General features: G+C 47.9%; 1 protein-coding gene across 1 annotated transcript; it reads right to left on the bottom strand.

The window, feature by feature from the left end:
* Positions 1–7,601: 7,601 nt before the first annotated feature.
* Positions 7,602–15,743, bottom strand: THNSL2 (threonine synthase like 2). The gene is made up of 8 exons (XM_033061334.1): positions 15,216–15,743; positions 14,372–14,566; positions 13,976–14,128; positions 13,039–13,269; positions 12,057–12,205; positions 9,290–9,415; positions 8,239–8,378; positions 7,602–8,120 (listed from the first exon to the last, which is right to left on the bottom strand). Exons 1-8 carry the CDS (start codon positions 15,436–15,438, stop codon positions 7,868–7,870), a joined length of 1,470 nt encoding a protein of 489 aa, XP_032917225.1. The 5' UTR covers positions 15,439–15,743; the 3' UTR covers positions 7,602–7,867.
* Positions 15,744–16,125: the final 382 nt, after the last annotated feature.

Raw genomic sequence — 16,125 nt, 5'->3', positions numbered from 1 at the left:
GAGCATGTCATTACTGGAGCTGCTTTTATTAGCAAATATTAAAAACATTTGCCGAAATACAGTTGCCCGTGAGGGAAGCAGGGGTGGAAAAAGTAATAAAGCAATAGCTGATTATTTTATTCCTCTGCCAATGCGTCACATCACAGGGGAAGGGAAGGGAAAAGGGGAGAGGGAGAAGAGGGATGGGATATGAAGGATTGTTGGGGCAAAGTCGGCAGCTCATGGAGGGGAATATCCCATCCTCGAGGAGCCCCTCAGGATGCTTAGTTCTGGATTTCAGGTGGGTTTGACTTCTAATCCCCTGCCAGCAGATGTAGGTCTGAACAGGTCCCCAAAACTCACCTTGGCAGCAGAGATTGGGCCCATCCCCGTCCCCTCCACAAGGAGCCAGTTCACCTTCACTGCATTTTAATATTTGAGTTGTTCCAAATTTTTTCCCTGACATGGTTATTTCCATTTTAGGAGTTTGGGTGGAAGAAGAGCAGCAATTTAGGGGAAGCGGTATTAAATGAATTTCTATGGATTGAATGCTAAAACAAATCCCAGGTGTACCAGGCCCCACATCACCCCTCCATAACTGCAGGTTTCAATGTCTGGGAGCAGCCAGCCAGATCCTCCGGATCCACACCAGCCATGAGACATCCTGCAACCAGGGGGCTGCACTGGAGCAAACTCTTGGATGTAGGTGAAATCATGTTTTCATTTTTAAAAGCATCAGTGATAAAAACTTTACCGCAAATGCAAAGGCAGGAACTTCTTGCTGGGTTTTGTGGTGGCACAACAGGCTGGAGAAGATCTCAGGAGAAATCCTGTGCTGTGTGGTGAACTCAGGGGAAGGTCTGTACCCCAAGAAGGGTACTCAGTGCTGCCCCAGCTCTTCTGTGGTGAGGCAGCATCCAGGAAGTTGTGTTGTTCCTGAGAGCTGCCTGCCCTGCTCTCCAGCAGGGAGCTCCAACAAAACAATTGCAAGAAAGGTGCAAACAGAGGAAAAGCAGTGACTGCAATCCTCTCACTCAATATTGAATTACTCCAGGCTATGGAAGGGACAGGTAATATATCTCTTTAAAATCAGGAAAGTGTTTTCCCCAGTGATGAAGGCTGGGCAGTCAGCAGAGGACCAGGGCAAACCATACTATACAAAAAACCCAAACATGAGCCAAGGAGTGTGCTGGGGCTGGCTGCTGCTGCTCATCTCTAAGCAAGGTGGGCCCTGGATTCTCCCTGCCCCACTGTGAGCCTGATTTTCAACATCCTGCTCACTTCAGGTCCTCACTGCCTTCTGGACAGATATGGGAAGGAGGAGGAAGCTGCAGCTTAAATGAGCAGGGGTCAGTAATTGCTGAGCCAGGTGCTGGGGGATTCTTTCCCCAGGGCAGGTAGAGTGGGGGGCAGGGGGACACCTTGTTCCAGTTGTTCCAGCCATGGGAAGTGGGGATCTGTGGCCTTCCCTGCTTGTGGCATGCAAACCACTCTCCCAAGCAGGAAAAGCCCTTCCAAGTGGCAGATATCCCATTCCATACACAACGGTGCTCCCGAGCCCCGGTGCAAATCCACAGGGCTCTTCCTGTCCGTGCTCTCCAGCCTGTAATTATCTTAAAGGCAACAATTAAAACTATTGAAACACATGTGATGGGTTTAGGGAGCATAGCTTGGCTAATCCCCACAAGCATCCCGGAGGAGCGGAAGCGAGGAGTTCCCAGGGTGCTGCTGCTTTGCTGGGCAGGTAGGGACCAAGTGGAGCTGCAGGGCATCCAGCTCAGGGTGAGGAGGTGGCAGCAGCCAGGCAGTGTGGGACCCCAGGTGGCAGTGACCAGGCTGGGGGAGCTGCAGGAGGGTCCCCCTGCTCCTCACCTCAACCTTTCCCTGGATCGCACAGAAAGTCAGTGACAGAAAGACCCCATCCTCAAAACTTGTTGTTTAAGGTCTGATTGCAAACTTCAATGTTAAAATATTTCATCTTCCTTTTCCTGTGTCAGCCCAGGACTTGGCACAATGAGTCCTGCTCCATTCCCTACGTCAGATACCAAAATAAAGCCCATTCTCCCCTTCCCACTTCTTTTACTGCAGCATCAACACTTTTGTTTCAGTTCATGAGAAAAAAGTTCTGCAAATTCCTGTGATGCTCTGCTTGAGGAGTCCCGAGGCAAGAGCAATGAGATGAATAGTGAGGAATTGCATGAAATACCAATTTTAAATTTTTAAATTTATTTGTTGTCCAGGAATCATTAGCTTTCTTATTTTTCTGAAAGCATCACCCTCCTGCAGCCACATTATATGCAATTTTCTGCTCTGCTTTCTTTAAGAATTGGTTTCTAACCTGCCCTAAAAGTGCTGAACCAGCTTTGGGAGCCTGAAAATGCAGGAAAACTACAGAGCAAAAAAGAGAACACAAACTCTTTGTTCTCAGTATCTCGTGATCTTAAAGTGCTCGGGGTGATCTCAGGGGTGTCAGGGCAAGGACAGAGCCACACAGGGCAGCTGCTGGCTGCTCTCTTTTCCAGCCCTCTTGTTCTGCTTTTCATCTCCCCCATAACACCTTCTCTTTTTGTGATATGGTGATTTAAATATTCCTAGAATTTGCAAAATTTCTACATTTTCTTCTTTTTAAAACAGAAAAATATTTTTAACAATTTGAACAAAAAGTGAGTAATTTTGCCTTTAAAATACCTTTTTAAGGCTCTTTTTGTTTTCCCAGTTTCTGCTCAAAAGAAGCTCAAGTTTGCTGAAAAGAAAAAAAATCTTTTGATTCAGTTCAAACTCCTTTTTAATTAAGTATTTATTTTCTGAATGCTTACTTTCTCTTTTTTTTCCCTGCATTTTCCATTCCTTTTCTCCCCTTTTCTCATTTCTAAAATGAAAATAATTGAGAAAAAATTTCCTTCTGAGCCACTTTTGTTGCTGCTGCCACCAATAGCCCCAAAGAAGCTCCCAGCCCCATGCTCCCCTCACCAGGGAAGGAACCTCCAGAGTGTCCCAGACCCCTTCTTGTGTTCCCAAATCCCTGTGGACACCCATCCAGCTGCATCAAAATCACAACACAGACACAGCCATGGGGCTGAGGGAGACAGAAGAACCCACAGCAGATTGAGGCTTGGGTTGATAGGACCCCAAAGGGGCTGTGGCTGTTTTATGAACTGTGTGAGGAGTTATCAAGGCACAGGAGCATCATCCTGGGTGACCAAAGTGCTGCACTGCCCCAAATTGAGGATCATGTGTCTGTCTTATATTCTCTGTATATTTATTACACAAATTCTATACATCTCAGGTTATAAATTACTCAAATGCATAATTAAATATTTCCATTCACAAAAAAAAATGTATATACAGTTATTGAACTTTTTTCTCATGGGCCATTTCTGGCCAAGGTATCCTCTGAGTGAGCTGCATCTTCCTCCACCATTCTCACAAGCTGCACAGCAGATAGCCATTGTCTTTCCATGTATTTATTGATTAACAACTGCATTTCAGATAAGTGAAGCCCAGGTACCTTTAAGGGCAGAAAAAAATTGTGCTTAAGTGCCATTCAATGTTGTGGGCAAATGGGAAATTTTATTTGGTGGTTGCTTTCCATCATGTGAGCATCTGACATTTTATTTGCATTTCTGAAGGGTTTTAGTCTATTTTAAGCTGCAAAAGGGAGAGGGCAGCAGGGCTGGTGGGAGCTCCAGTTTCCCTGAGCAGCATACCCTGAAGTGGGAGATTAATACTGGCCAGAGGAGCAGGGATGGGGATTTACAGCAGTCCCTGGTTTTTCACTGCAAGAGTGAAAAAAACTGGGGAAAGCAAGAAACAAGTGAGAAGGGTGGAATCCTATCTCCAGCTACTCAAATCAAAATGTTCATAAGGCAAAAAGTTTCTTCTGGGCATGATGAATGCAACGGAGGGATGTTCAGCAGCCTGTGTAGCTCAGAGATCAAACAAAGTGATCTCCTCTGCGTTTAAAATGTATGAAGCTGAAAGATCTTAAGGGCAAATAAACTTACTTTGATTGCAGGGCTTGGATCTTGGAAGTCACATTCCTTTAATTTCCTTGAGCTGGTTGCCTTCTCTGTGAAGGACATGCATAGGGTGGCGAGTTTTCAATGGAAACTGGTTTTGCCTCATTTTCCACTTCTCTCCTGTTACAAGGAAAGAAGTGCCGAGCTCCAGAGGCCTACCTGCCTCTTCCTATGCAGACAGAAAGGGCTGGGTGTCTGTTTTTAATTACAGCCTGAAAGAACTGCATTTAAAAGACAACAGAAAGCTATTTAATTAATACTTATCATTAGCACATAGGAATGCCTAGCAGCAAATTGCAACAACAAAGCAATTCCTTTTTACTTTTTTTTCCTTACACTTTGGATAAATTCAAAAAAATAGGAGTAAACATATTATTTGAACCACATTTGGGATGACATTTTACAGAGTGAGAGTAGTGGGATAGTAGGTATCACCCTAGGAGAGCAGAGGTGTATAAGAGCAGCCTTCTCCATCTCCAGTTTTTCAATCTCCAGCTCTCTTGGCCAAGAAGCTTATCTTCATCCATCCATCTATCTATCTTTCTATCTCAGCATTTACACCGGGCTCATCCCCATGTCTGAGCGCCTACCTGTCTTCATACCTGTCCATAAATTACATGGGGCCTCCAGGGCATTATAAATAATAATTCAGCTCCCAAACCTTCAGAACACTGTTTTAAAGCATTGGCTTATAATTCACCACGTTGTGGGCTCCTCCCAGCTCATAAATGGAGCAGAAGGACGTGACAGCCCAGTCTGTGGAGTAAGTGCCCAAAGATCAATTCCTTGTGTGGCCACCAGCTGGGAGATGGGGATGGACATTGTGACAAAGCACAGGGAAAGGTTGGACTGCTCTACTCATGGGAAAGAGCATCCTCACCCACGGCTCCTTCAGGATTTTATGTTCCTCACAATTCTATCTCAGTCAGAGCAGCAATCAGCCAGTTATCCCATGTCCCCCTTTAGTGAACAGCTCTCTTAATGGCACTATTAATGATTGCAGTGATGAACCACAGCATGGCTCTGCTGGTGGATGAAGTCCCCATGGGGCACAGAGGCAGATGGCTTAGAGGGTAGACCCCACATGTAGTCCAGCAGATCCCAAACCACACCAATCCCTTGTGGGACGCATCAACTACAAGAGAGTTTGGCTCAGGACAGCAAGTTGCTTTGATACATGTGAGTTATTGAGTAGAAACTCCAGCTGAGCCATGACCCTATTCCCCTATCTCAGCACATCTCAAGACATTACTTTCTCCTTGAGGTAGGAATTGGGAACATGTCCCAGCCATGTCCCTCAGAGGGGGAATACAGTGTCCCCATGGAGTATGGTTACCAGTCTGTGGCCATCACTATCTCCTGGATCATGTGTTGGACATGCTTGGGGTCAGGGACCTGAAACTGGAATTTTTGCTGGAGAAAAACAAGAGCAATTGATATATGACATTGATTATTTGTCAAGCCTGTCCTGGGTTTGTGATCTGGAAGGTACAGGGCTAAAATATCATTAACCCCAGCAACATGTGAAGCTGCCAGAGCCTGCAGCCACCCATCAGTGTTGGGTGAAGAGGTGTCACTTTTTGTGTGGCTTTCCTCCCTCTGTTTTCCACCTTTCCATCAAACCAGGCTGACCTTCCCTCTCAGCCAGAGACCCAAGGATGAATGAGCAGAGCCCCAAGCACCAGTTTTGGGACAGAGTGGGAGCTCCTGGTGTGAGAGTGGCTAGGGATGCCATGGTCCCTTAGCAGGTGGTGGGACACAGCACAGGTCATTCCCACATCCCAGGCACTGGGCTGGCACACATGGCTGTGCATTGTCCTCTGTGGGAGTTTGTCTGTGCTCCCTCTGCCTTGGCTCCAGGCATGGAACAAGCTTTTCCTGCTGTTCTTCTGCTCCAGAGATTGCAGACAGAGTTTCATACTGTCCTGCCCCAAAAAAATATCTGATTTGGGCTAGGGGAGACATAGCATCCTCACCCCATAAGGGTATCCTCAGGGAGAGCTGAGAATTAAACTCCTTTTCACCCTGCAATGAGGCTGGATCCTTTACTCATCCTACTGCTTGAGGGCACTGGGATGGGAGCATGGAATGTGTTTGTCATGCTTTCTGCTTGCAAAACACACCAGGATTTTGGCGGGCTGCAAGTCCAGCCCCACTCACCCCATCCTTCACAGTGCTCCCCAGTGAGGGACTGGGGTCTTTCCAACCTCTCACTTGGGTGCAGAACTGGGTGCAATTTCAGGCCTCTCCTCTCTCACAAGGTGTCTTAAGCTATGATTAAGGACTAAATTGCAGCTGGGCAGCTGTCCCTGGCTGAGAACCACAAGATTTGGGGAGGCAGCTGTTAAGGGCAGTGGGGTCCAATGAGCATAACGTCTGCATCAATGAAAAGGGAAGCTGATAGTGGGGGTCAAATGGGATCAGGAAGTTTCTTATTTCCACCCCCAGATATGTCCTACACCACCCCCACTGCAAAGCCATCCTTTGGGGAAGGGTTATTTGTGAGGATGGAGCTGTTGCTTAAAAAAGGGGTATTTTGCTGGTTTGGTTCTTAAAGAAGGGTGAATGATGGCCTCATGAAACATATTCCTGGACCCCACCTCCCAGCTGCTCAATCCATGCAAGTAGAGTTGTTTGCATCAAAAACATCCAAGTGCTGTGGTTTTCACATCATTCTCAGCTAAGCTGTTTCCCTTATCCCCGTTAATTGGGATGGGGCAGCCTCAGCCCCCACCCTGGAGGAGGCACAGGTCCCTCCTCTCCTGCAGGGTTTCGGTGGGATGGAAGGAGGTGGCACAGGGCCAGCTGTGCTGGAGGGAGTCAAGGAAAAGGTTGCCTGAGTGCCAGCAAGGCAGCTTGCAGCCCAGGCCAAGCTTCCCACTCTTCCCGCACCTTCTGCAACATCCCAAGCTGAATCACTTCACAGAATCTACTTTTACCCTCTTAAATGCCACTAAACCTTCAAATTAATCTTCCCATTACAGGACTTCCTTTGATGTCAAAGGGGGAATTTTTTTGATGGCAGAGGGGGATTTTTCCCCCCTGGTATAATTATTCCTATTTTTCTTCCCCCTTTTTTAGGTACAAGAGATTACTGCCAGATGCATGACTTGTGGAGGCAGCTCCCACACAAGGTATTTATATATTTATATGTATATGATGAGAATGTGGTATTAAAAGACCTGAAGTTTCAGGCAGAAGATAAAGGGAATTTCCCATTTCCTACTTGCTACAGTGGAAGTTACCTGGGAAGAGTCTGAAGCAGGACTAGGACCAAAAGCTGTGAGATACAGCACTGGAAAGTAGCTCTTTAAGATAAGCTTGTCCAGGGAAAACATCTGCTATTTAACACTATCACAGAGCAAGTTTCAATGCCTGGGAACAATCCCTGGCACTGCTTAAATTACAGGGATTGGTAAAGTGGATCTGCTCCACTCTTGCATGTGTTTCCTACTGAGCATCTTGGGTGTTGTTGGGATTGCTGGGCTGAGCATCCCAGCACAGCGCCAGAATCACTGGATAATGCTCAAGAAGCAGGCAGCTGAGGGTAGTGCTTAGGCAGCTTTCTGGAACAGCCAGTAATGATGAAACAGCCAGGTTTGCTCGGTTTCAATCAGTTTTTATGATTTATTAGGGAAAAGGGGATACAATTGAAGTGCTCTTTGATGAATGTGTTATGAAATTGTCCATATACTTCAGCTCTTTACTGAAAATGCTATGAGATAGTTCATGTAATTCAACAAAGAAGTGCATTCTTGCAAATTAATGATTGCATGGAGACTTCCAGCATAAGACAGGGCTTTTCTGGGAGCGGGGAATGAGCTCTGGGAGGCATTGTCCAGCTGTGCCCAGTAGTCAGGTCTGTGTGACTACCTGCTCAGTGATCCCCCCCTGCTCTGGGGTGCACACTGACCCCCCTGTGCCCCCCACTGCTGTGTGACAGCTTCAATCTGGCCTCTCAGCACCTGTGCCCAGTCCTGTCCCCGCTCCAGGGGAGTGGACCTGGTCTCCATTGCTGTCAGGGCAGTGATTTCAGGGGGGATCTGGGGAACCAGGCCAGCTCGGAGAAGGGCATCCTGAAATTTGGCTGCAGAGGCTGGAGCCAAGCAACACCGGGGGATGCTGGAAAGACAAGCAAAGAAAACTTATGGTGTAAGCAAGCTGGGAGCTGGAGATACTGCAGGAACAAGGGGATAGTGATGCTCCAGTCCCTAATGCTCCTGACCATGGCTCTCCCTACCTGTGTGGCTGTGAGTAGTGGTAGTGAGCAGCCACGGCAGAGTGGGGGCACAGCAGGTACTGATTCTCCTCCCAGCAGCGCCACATGGCTCCCACAATGTCCTGGTCAGAGGCTGAGCACGATCCCAGGGTCTCGGAGAGCTGTGAGGAAACAGGGAGCTTTGCACAGGGCACCACCACCCAAGGCATTCCCAGCTGGGTTTGTGCCACAGGCACTCAGCAAAGCAGGTGGAAATAGGGAGGCTGGAGGATGGGTTCTCCCAGAGACTGAAGGAAAAGGGGTTGCTGCTGCAGCTAGGGAATGAGGCACTGCTGGAAAAAAAAACACAGGGATGGAGTGTGGGCAAGGGGTTTCCACCCACAGGTGCTGCAAGTGTGGGTGAGCAGGAGCCAGGACTCAGCTCCTCAACTCTGCACTGCTAATTCCATGCTCTGAGGGAGTTGTAAAATCCACCTCAGTGTAACAGCTCTTTTTGCTTTTAATAATAAAATTGTTTAGTATTTATCTTTCTGCAGCACACGCAGGAGTGGGCACTGGGCAAAGGCTGCTCTGTGAGGGAGAGAACATCAGAAATTGGACAGGAAAAGGCCCTCTCACAACTCAAATCTTTGGTTTTCTCTTATATCTCTATCTGCTTTGTGTTTGTGTTCCACTTTGCTGTCACAGCAAGACTGAAAGGCACCAAACTCAGCAGACCCATTCCCAAACACCCAATTTGTACCAGCATCCATTGAACAATACCTCAGTGCATGGCCAAGGATGGGCCAATTTCATATGCTACCTAAGTAACTGCAAGCAATTTTTAAGTTAGTTTTGTGAAGAAGAAAGAACATTATTTAAAAAAAAAAAAAAAAAAAAAAAAAAAGAGTGGTTTAGTATCTCCATGCATGCACATTGATACAAAACTTCTGTTCTGGTCTCACGCTTCAATTTTTGGTTGCATATTTCCCACTATGATTTTTTTTTATTCTGAAAATGAATTGGAAATCTCTGGTAGCAATAATCTCCTTATACACACATAGGCACAGTGTTGTGTGGGTGAGGAACTCACCTTTCTGTGCAAATCCTCTGGCAGCTTCAGCCTTTTTGAGATGTTGAATTGCTCCATCAGAGTTTTTATCAGGCGGCTGTCAGAGCCCGAGAGCAGCCAGAGGATCCTCTCCACATTGTAAGGCTCCTGGGGTAACAGGGCAGTAGGTGAGGAAATTCAAACAAGAGGGGAAGCATCCCTGTGGATTCTCTGATGTCTCATTAGGGCTGAGGTCCTACCGCTGGGTTTTTCTTGGTGGAAGCCAGGGTGGGCTTTTTGTCTTCCCTTTGCTCACCTACATCCCAAGACAATCTTTGGGAACACAATGTCTTTTGAACTCTGACCTGTCAGAGCAGTCTGACAGTGACCATCAGATTAAAACAGAAAATGAAGGGATGGCTGATGAATCAACAGTGTGACCACATCTGTACCATCGCTGTGAGGAGCCCAGGCTAATAACACACTGTGTATTGGAGAACCAGAAATATCCAGCTGTTTACTCAGTGTTGCAGATGCTGCTGTGAGTCATCCAGCTCCTGCGTGACTTAATGAGACACCCAGCTCGCTGCAGGGCTGGCAGATAATCTCCATGAACTTATAGGGCACATATAGGGCTCGACTGGCCTATATGGCTGTGTGGCAATCAGCATTGCAACACTGCAGGAGAACTCTGTGCAAGACCGTACAGGAGGGTCCCAAACCAATTCCTCTGCCCTGCCTCATTCCTACACATTTACAAGCGCCAAGAAATATTCATCCAGGTGGTTTGGCCGAGATACCTTGTAGGGACAGACAGGACAAGGGGTACCAACTTACAGAGTCCTCTTCTCACCTCCTGGGTTCCAGTGCTGGGTTTGGATAAACTCATCATAACCTTTAGCAGCTGACAGCACCTGCGACCTTTTGTCACTCCATCCAGTCCTACCTTGTCAAGTCATCAGGACTTACTCACCCTTCTGTGTCCTTATCTGGGTGTCTTATGGCCCCAGTTTTGTTCTTCATCTTCCCACCATCATCTCCCAGAGCCTCCCAGCCTCTAATCCAGTCTAGTCTGGGTGTAGCCTGCCCTTTGCCCTCTGTTTTAGGCTGTCCTAAAAAGATACAGGTCAGCATGCCTGGACTTCCATGACCTGCTTCTGGAGGTGCCTCCAACACTGTGCTCCTGACACCCTTTCTCCTGTCCTTCCTTCTGCTGTTCCCACATCCTTCCCACATTTCCCCTTCACCCCTCATTCCCACCAGCCTTATGGTTTCCATTCCAGAACACTATATTGACACCAGGAAGTTGAACTGGGTCAGGGCACTGATGTAAGTACCAGCCTTACCATCTAAGTGAGGCTTTTGCTTCTGTCCCACACCACCAGAGCTCTCCAGGAGAATGTGGGGGCCACTTTGGAAAGCAGGTCATGCTGGGGAAAATATTTCAGAGTGTGGATATGAGCTGTGTGGTTCCTTCTGACCTCAGGGACAGAGAATTGCCCCTGCTTGGCTGCAAAGACACAGCCTTTGCTGGGATTGTCCTGGGATTGTTCCTTACAAGGCTCATCCACACCAGACTTTCTGCTTCACCTTGAACTCTTCAGGCAACATCTACCAGGAAAGTTTTCTGTTTTACCTCAGTTTGCACAAGCAGCAACCTAAAGAGGCTGTGCACTCTCCATCTTTGAAGGTCTCCAACACCCAATGGACAAAGTCCTGAGCAATCCCACCTGACCTCAAGGCTCAACCTCCTTTAAACCAGTCCCAACCAGAGACCTCCTGAATTCCCCTCTAGAACAAATATTCTCTTTAGCTACAGAAATATTTGCATGGATGCTTCAGATGTGAGTTGTACAATGATGTCCTGTGCAGCCAAGGAGAGGGATGTGCAGAGAGATTCACTCATCTAGTTCCACAGGAATCTCAGGAAATCTCCTCACCTGATTCTCTGCCCCCAAGATCCCAAAGTCTGACACTTGCTGAGCAGTACTACTGAAGGGAGATGGGCTGAGAGAGGAGTCCTGTTGCCCTTGGAGCTCTGAGGAGCCCAAGTTTCCTGGCTCAGGAGAAAAGCCAAGCTGCAGAGCAGACTGATGACAAAGGCATAGGGACTTAGTGACTGCAAAGCAGGGCAGTCCCTCCAGACTCCCAGGTCCTCCCAGTGTGTTTGAACAGCTTTTGGAAAATCCAGGTAGCTTAAGGCCACAGAGATACAAACCAAGGGTTTCCCACTTTGATCACTTGTTTGGAAGCAGATCCAGTCCCTGGGTATCCCAGGGTGGGAATGAAAGGAGAGGTATGTGCTCCCAGGTGTTTGCTTTCTGTACCTCCGTGACTTTTCTTTCTGAGGCCTTTCCCTGCCTGCTGGGACTTGTTTTGCTCTGAGCAAGCTGAAGGCGGCCATGAATGAAGCATTTATCCTGGACTTCTCTACCTCCTTCCTAGTGTCTCCTCTTGCTCTTTGTGGAGCTTTTCAGAAGGATCAACATAATCTTTGAGACATGGTGGCATTTTTAGTTCTCTAGTTTTCACATGTTGTGGAAATGTCCCTGTCTTGCTAAGCTTGCACAGAGCAAATCCCCAGAAACCCAGCACTCAAAAATGAAGATCAGAAAGTCAAGCCCTGAAAAGTGAGGGAGGTGTTTGATCTATCTCAGCTCAGCAGTCTGTAGCAGAAATGGTCAATATGAGTCTCACCTCCTAATGCATCATCAAGTGGCAGAATTTTACAGGTAGAACAGAGTACAAGATTAAAAAAAAACCCCAGCAATATTTTCTGGGTTTGCATTTTGACCAGTTCACTACATACCTGGATATCCATGGCTGATGCTAATGTAGCCTTCACACTCTCTGCAAGTGAGAAATCTCCATTTTGAACAGTCCTATGAATGATGTCATTGCTGTTCACCACTGTAACAAGTCGAATTGGGAGACCCATTTTCTGGGCAATACAGCCAGCTAGGGAAAAAAAGTGAAAAAAAAATGCATGGATGCTAGATAAAGAAACATTCGAAGGAGATTTAGCAAATAAATCATCATACAAATTGATTGAACATCTAGTTCAGAAGGAGACACGAATGATATTCCCTAGTGGACTCCAAGATATCTAACTTCAGTTGTTTGGTAGAGCACAGATTATAAACGCCAGGGATGCAATGCTCGACCTGCCATTGAAAACAGACCCTTGCTCATCTCCACTTTTGCTGGTGGATAGGCAAGGGACTCAGAGTTCAGGCAAGCAGGAGAGATGAAGATTTGGGGGTTTTGCCTCTCTGATGGGAAGCCTGGAAGAGCAGTGAATATGTAAAATCCTTTATTGCTTTCAGTTCTACACCTATTTTGGGACTGAAGTAATCAAAGACTCTCATTTAGGAGGCCAGATTATGCAATTAAGAGTGGTTCTCCTGACCATGCATTACCATGCAAACCAGAGAGGACCAGGCAGGACTCCACACCTCTGTTAATGTCTCACTTAAGACATCAGAGCCACAATATTTTCCCTCTTTTCTGCATCAAACACATTCTGTCCTCTCCTAATGTGCCCATCCTCAAGATAGTTACAGTCATCATCAAAGAGTGGTTTGGGTTTTTCTGCACCTTGCAAATCATCCGTGACACCTAAATTGAGTAATAACCATACATGAGTAATAAAATATAAGTGGTTCTGAAGAAATCCTACCAGAGAGTGGGTGTTTTAATAAATAGCAATACCCAGTATCTGCAAAGTGCTTTTGGTCCATAGATCACAGCATTCTCTCTGTCTTATCTAACCCATCTTTTTTTCCCTTTACCTGTGATATTTCCTCCTCCTCCTGTTGGCACAACAATTTCCACCATTGGCAGCGGGTTCATATCCAGGGATGGGGTGCACTGAAAGTAGGCATAGAAGTAGTGAGCAATCTGCACCATAATTCTGGACCAATTGACTGAATTCAAGCTCATCAGGTTGTATTTTCCAGCAAAATCGACATCAGCAAACAGTTCCTTGATCGGCTCATCGATTTCATCGCTGTTCCCATGAGCTGTCAAAAGGAGAAAGGAAAGATTAGATCTGCCAGCAGCAGTGCATCAGGCACGAGGTATTTCTGCTCAGAAATAGGGTTGGTCTCAAGCCCTGGGGTTTGCTGTGGCCAGGAGTGTCCCGAGTTGCCCGTCTGCCCTGGGAGCTGTGTGAACCACGGCCTGAGTGGCACCCTGTGGATGTCAGGTGGTTCCTGCAGACACAGCACTCTCAGCTCTTGCTTCTACCAAATATAAACCTGACAGGAAGGCAAATGCTGCATCACCTTGTGAGACGCCAAGGTGACATCTGGCTGAGCAGAGGAGTCCATGGGAGCTCAAGCACCCAGCAGTGGTGCCAATCCATAGGGACAGCATGGTGATAGGGGGTGGATCACCCACAAAGGCAAGAGGACAGAGGGAAGGGGGCTCCAAATCCTTTTAGTGACAAAAAATGGTGCTGAATTTAAGTTCAGCCAAACACCAATCACCTGCATGGAGGCAACTCTGGTCTATGGTCAGGAGAAAAGGAAGACTTAAACTGCTTGGTTGTCTAACTGGGGACGTTGTCTCCTGTTAGCCAGGTGTCTGGGCATGGCGATAGCAATGGTCCAGCTGGCTGCAGCTGCTAAAGCTGCAAATCCCACTGAGCAGCCCCCTCAGACTTTTAGGGTCAAGGTTTTGAGACAGCAGGGTCATAAAGCAGACAGTCCAAACAGCAGTGCCAACCAGCAAAGACGTGGACGTTGTCTTCAATGACAGTGGTCATCTGAAGTTCCTGTATCTGGGTGCAGAGCCCCTTGGGCAGCAGAACAAAGATGTCCACATTCTTCTGCCCTCTGACACTCTCAATGGCCGAGCTCCCCGTGTCCCCTGAAGTCCCTGTTCCAAAATGAGGAAGCACCAAGAAAAGCAAAAAGTCGCTGCATCAATCCAACCCACATCACCACACTTTAACAAAAAGATGCAGGGATGCTCCATGAGATGTTTTTGGCCAGAGCAGCCACCTTGGCATTGCTGGAGACTGTGAGGCAATACCATCCTGGGGCATCTTTGGGGAGGGCTGTAGGATGATGGCTCTCAAGGTAGAGGCCTGCCCAAGAACCTTACCTCCAAGGTACTCACCCACCAGAATATTGACATGCTTCTTCTTTTTCTCCAAGAAATACTGTAAAAACTGTCCTGTGCAGGACAAGGACAGGTCCTTAAATGCATATGTAACACCATGCCAGAGCTCCAAAACGTTCAGCCCATCTTTCAGCCTGGACAGATGCACGACATTCTTGTGTCTGAATCTGCTGAAGGCCCTGTCGATCAGCTCTAGAGGGAAAATGGTTAAATGGCCTGTTAAATTAGATGAGTGTTTTTCTGACCCATAGTTTCCTACATCTGTGCACTTTATGCTGCTGGGTACCTTTCTGCACAGACAAAGGCTCTCAGTTGCTGGTGCAGTGACAGATACCCGACAAGTTATTTGTGGTTATTAGGAACGAACCAGCCCTGCTCATTGGTTTTTGATAGCTCTGTGCTAAGTAATCACAGGGGACATGCCACACAATCAGAAAACTGTATTAAAACATAAAATACAGGAAACCTCAGTTTTGTATCAATGTGCTCTTGAGACAGAGGTTGGAGCTGCCCTCTGGTGGAAAAGATAGCTCATAAGTGTTAAAAATATTAAAAAAAAAAAGATGTCCAGGCAAGCGTGAAGCAGCAGAAAGCCCTGGAGGGAACCCCAGCACTGAGCAGGACCACAACATCAGCTTGTTGCTGTCACCCCTATATATACACAAGGGGACACCTTTTCCACTAGTTCCAGCAAAGTGACACAGGAGAGCAGGCTGCAGAAAAGAACAGGCAATGGTGCAGCACTGGGGGCTGTGAAGAGGATGGGGAAAAGTCAGGGAGATGCATCCAAACCCCTAAATCCTTGTGCACATCCCTGTGAGCAGCTCCCCATTCAGCTCACCGTCAAGGGCATTCCGTGGGACCTGCTTGGCCGGGATGAAGAGAGAGCACAGCTCCTTCACCAGCTCAGGGTAGGAGAGGCTGCTCCAGCTTTGCAGGGTGTCCCTGCCCAGCGAGGGGATGCGCTGGGGCATGAAGAGGCCCCCGTCGGGTGCATAGCCAGAGAAAAGGGCTCCCTCAAAGTCCACGGCCCTCGTGCCTCCCCGTGTGCTGACGTACTCCATGGCTGCTGGGGAGGCACCACAATCACCGCCAGCAGCCCAAAGTCCCCCCACACCAGGAGCAGGCCCCCATCCCAAAACAGCTCCCTCCAAAACTTTCCCTGCCGGCAGACAGAGCTCCTAGGGAACAAACCACCTCCTCCCACGGGAAACTGGAGCAGCCAGGGTCAGTGCAGGGCACTCAGAAAGGCTGCCTGGGATTTGTGCCAAGGCTGGAGCCTCCTTGTCCTGCTTTCCCTCCTCCCTGCCCAGGGAGACACTTCCTGCCTGAGGAAAAGCCCTGACGGCGCAGAAGTCGCTGCAGAAACACGTCATGTCCCTTTGCGGGCTGTCTGCAAAAGCTGGAGCTTTAAATAATAAAAAAAAAAATTAAAGAAATTGCTATGCTTTAGAGCATGCTGATTTTGTTCAAAGGGGTTAAACTGAGGAGAGGATTTGACGCGATGTGGGAAGGGCTGAGCTAAATCCTCTGGACTGGCGCAAATCCCACTGAGCACTGCGGGGAGAGGCCCCTCATCCCCTCTGAGCCCCCTTGGCCGTGCCCAGCTCAGACCTTGGGCCAGCACTGCAGCCCCTCATCTCCTGTGAGCCCCCTCAGCCATGCCCACCTCAGGCCTTGGGCCAGCACTGCAGCCCCTCATCCCCTGTGAGCCCCCTCAGCCATGCCCATCTCAGGCTTTGGGCCAGCAC

This window comes from Catharus ustulatus, chromosome 5, assembly GCF_009819885.2.
Source record: "Catharus ustulatus isolate bCatUst1 chromosome 5, bCatUst1.pri.v2, whole genome shotgun sequence".
In the NCBI taxonomy this organism is placed as follows: domain Eukaryota; kingdom Metazoa; phylum Chordata; class Aves; order Passeriformes; family Turdidae; genus Catharus; species Catharus ustulatus.
Note: the sequence above shows the minus strand (reverse complement) of the source record. Positions and strands in the feature narration are given on the sequence as shown.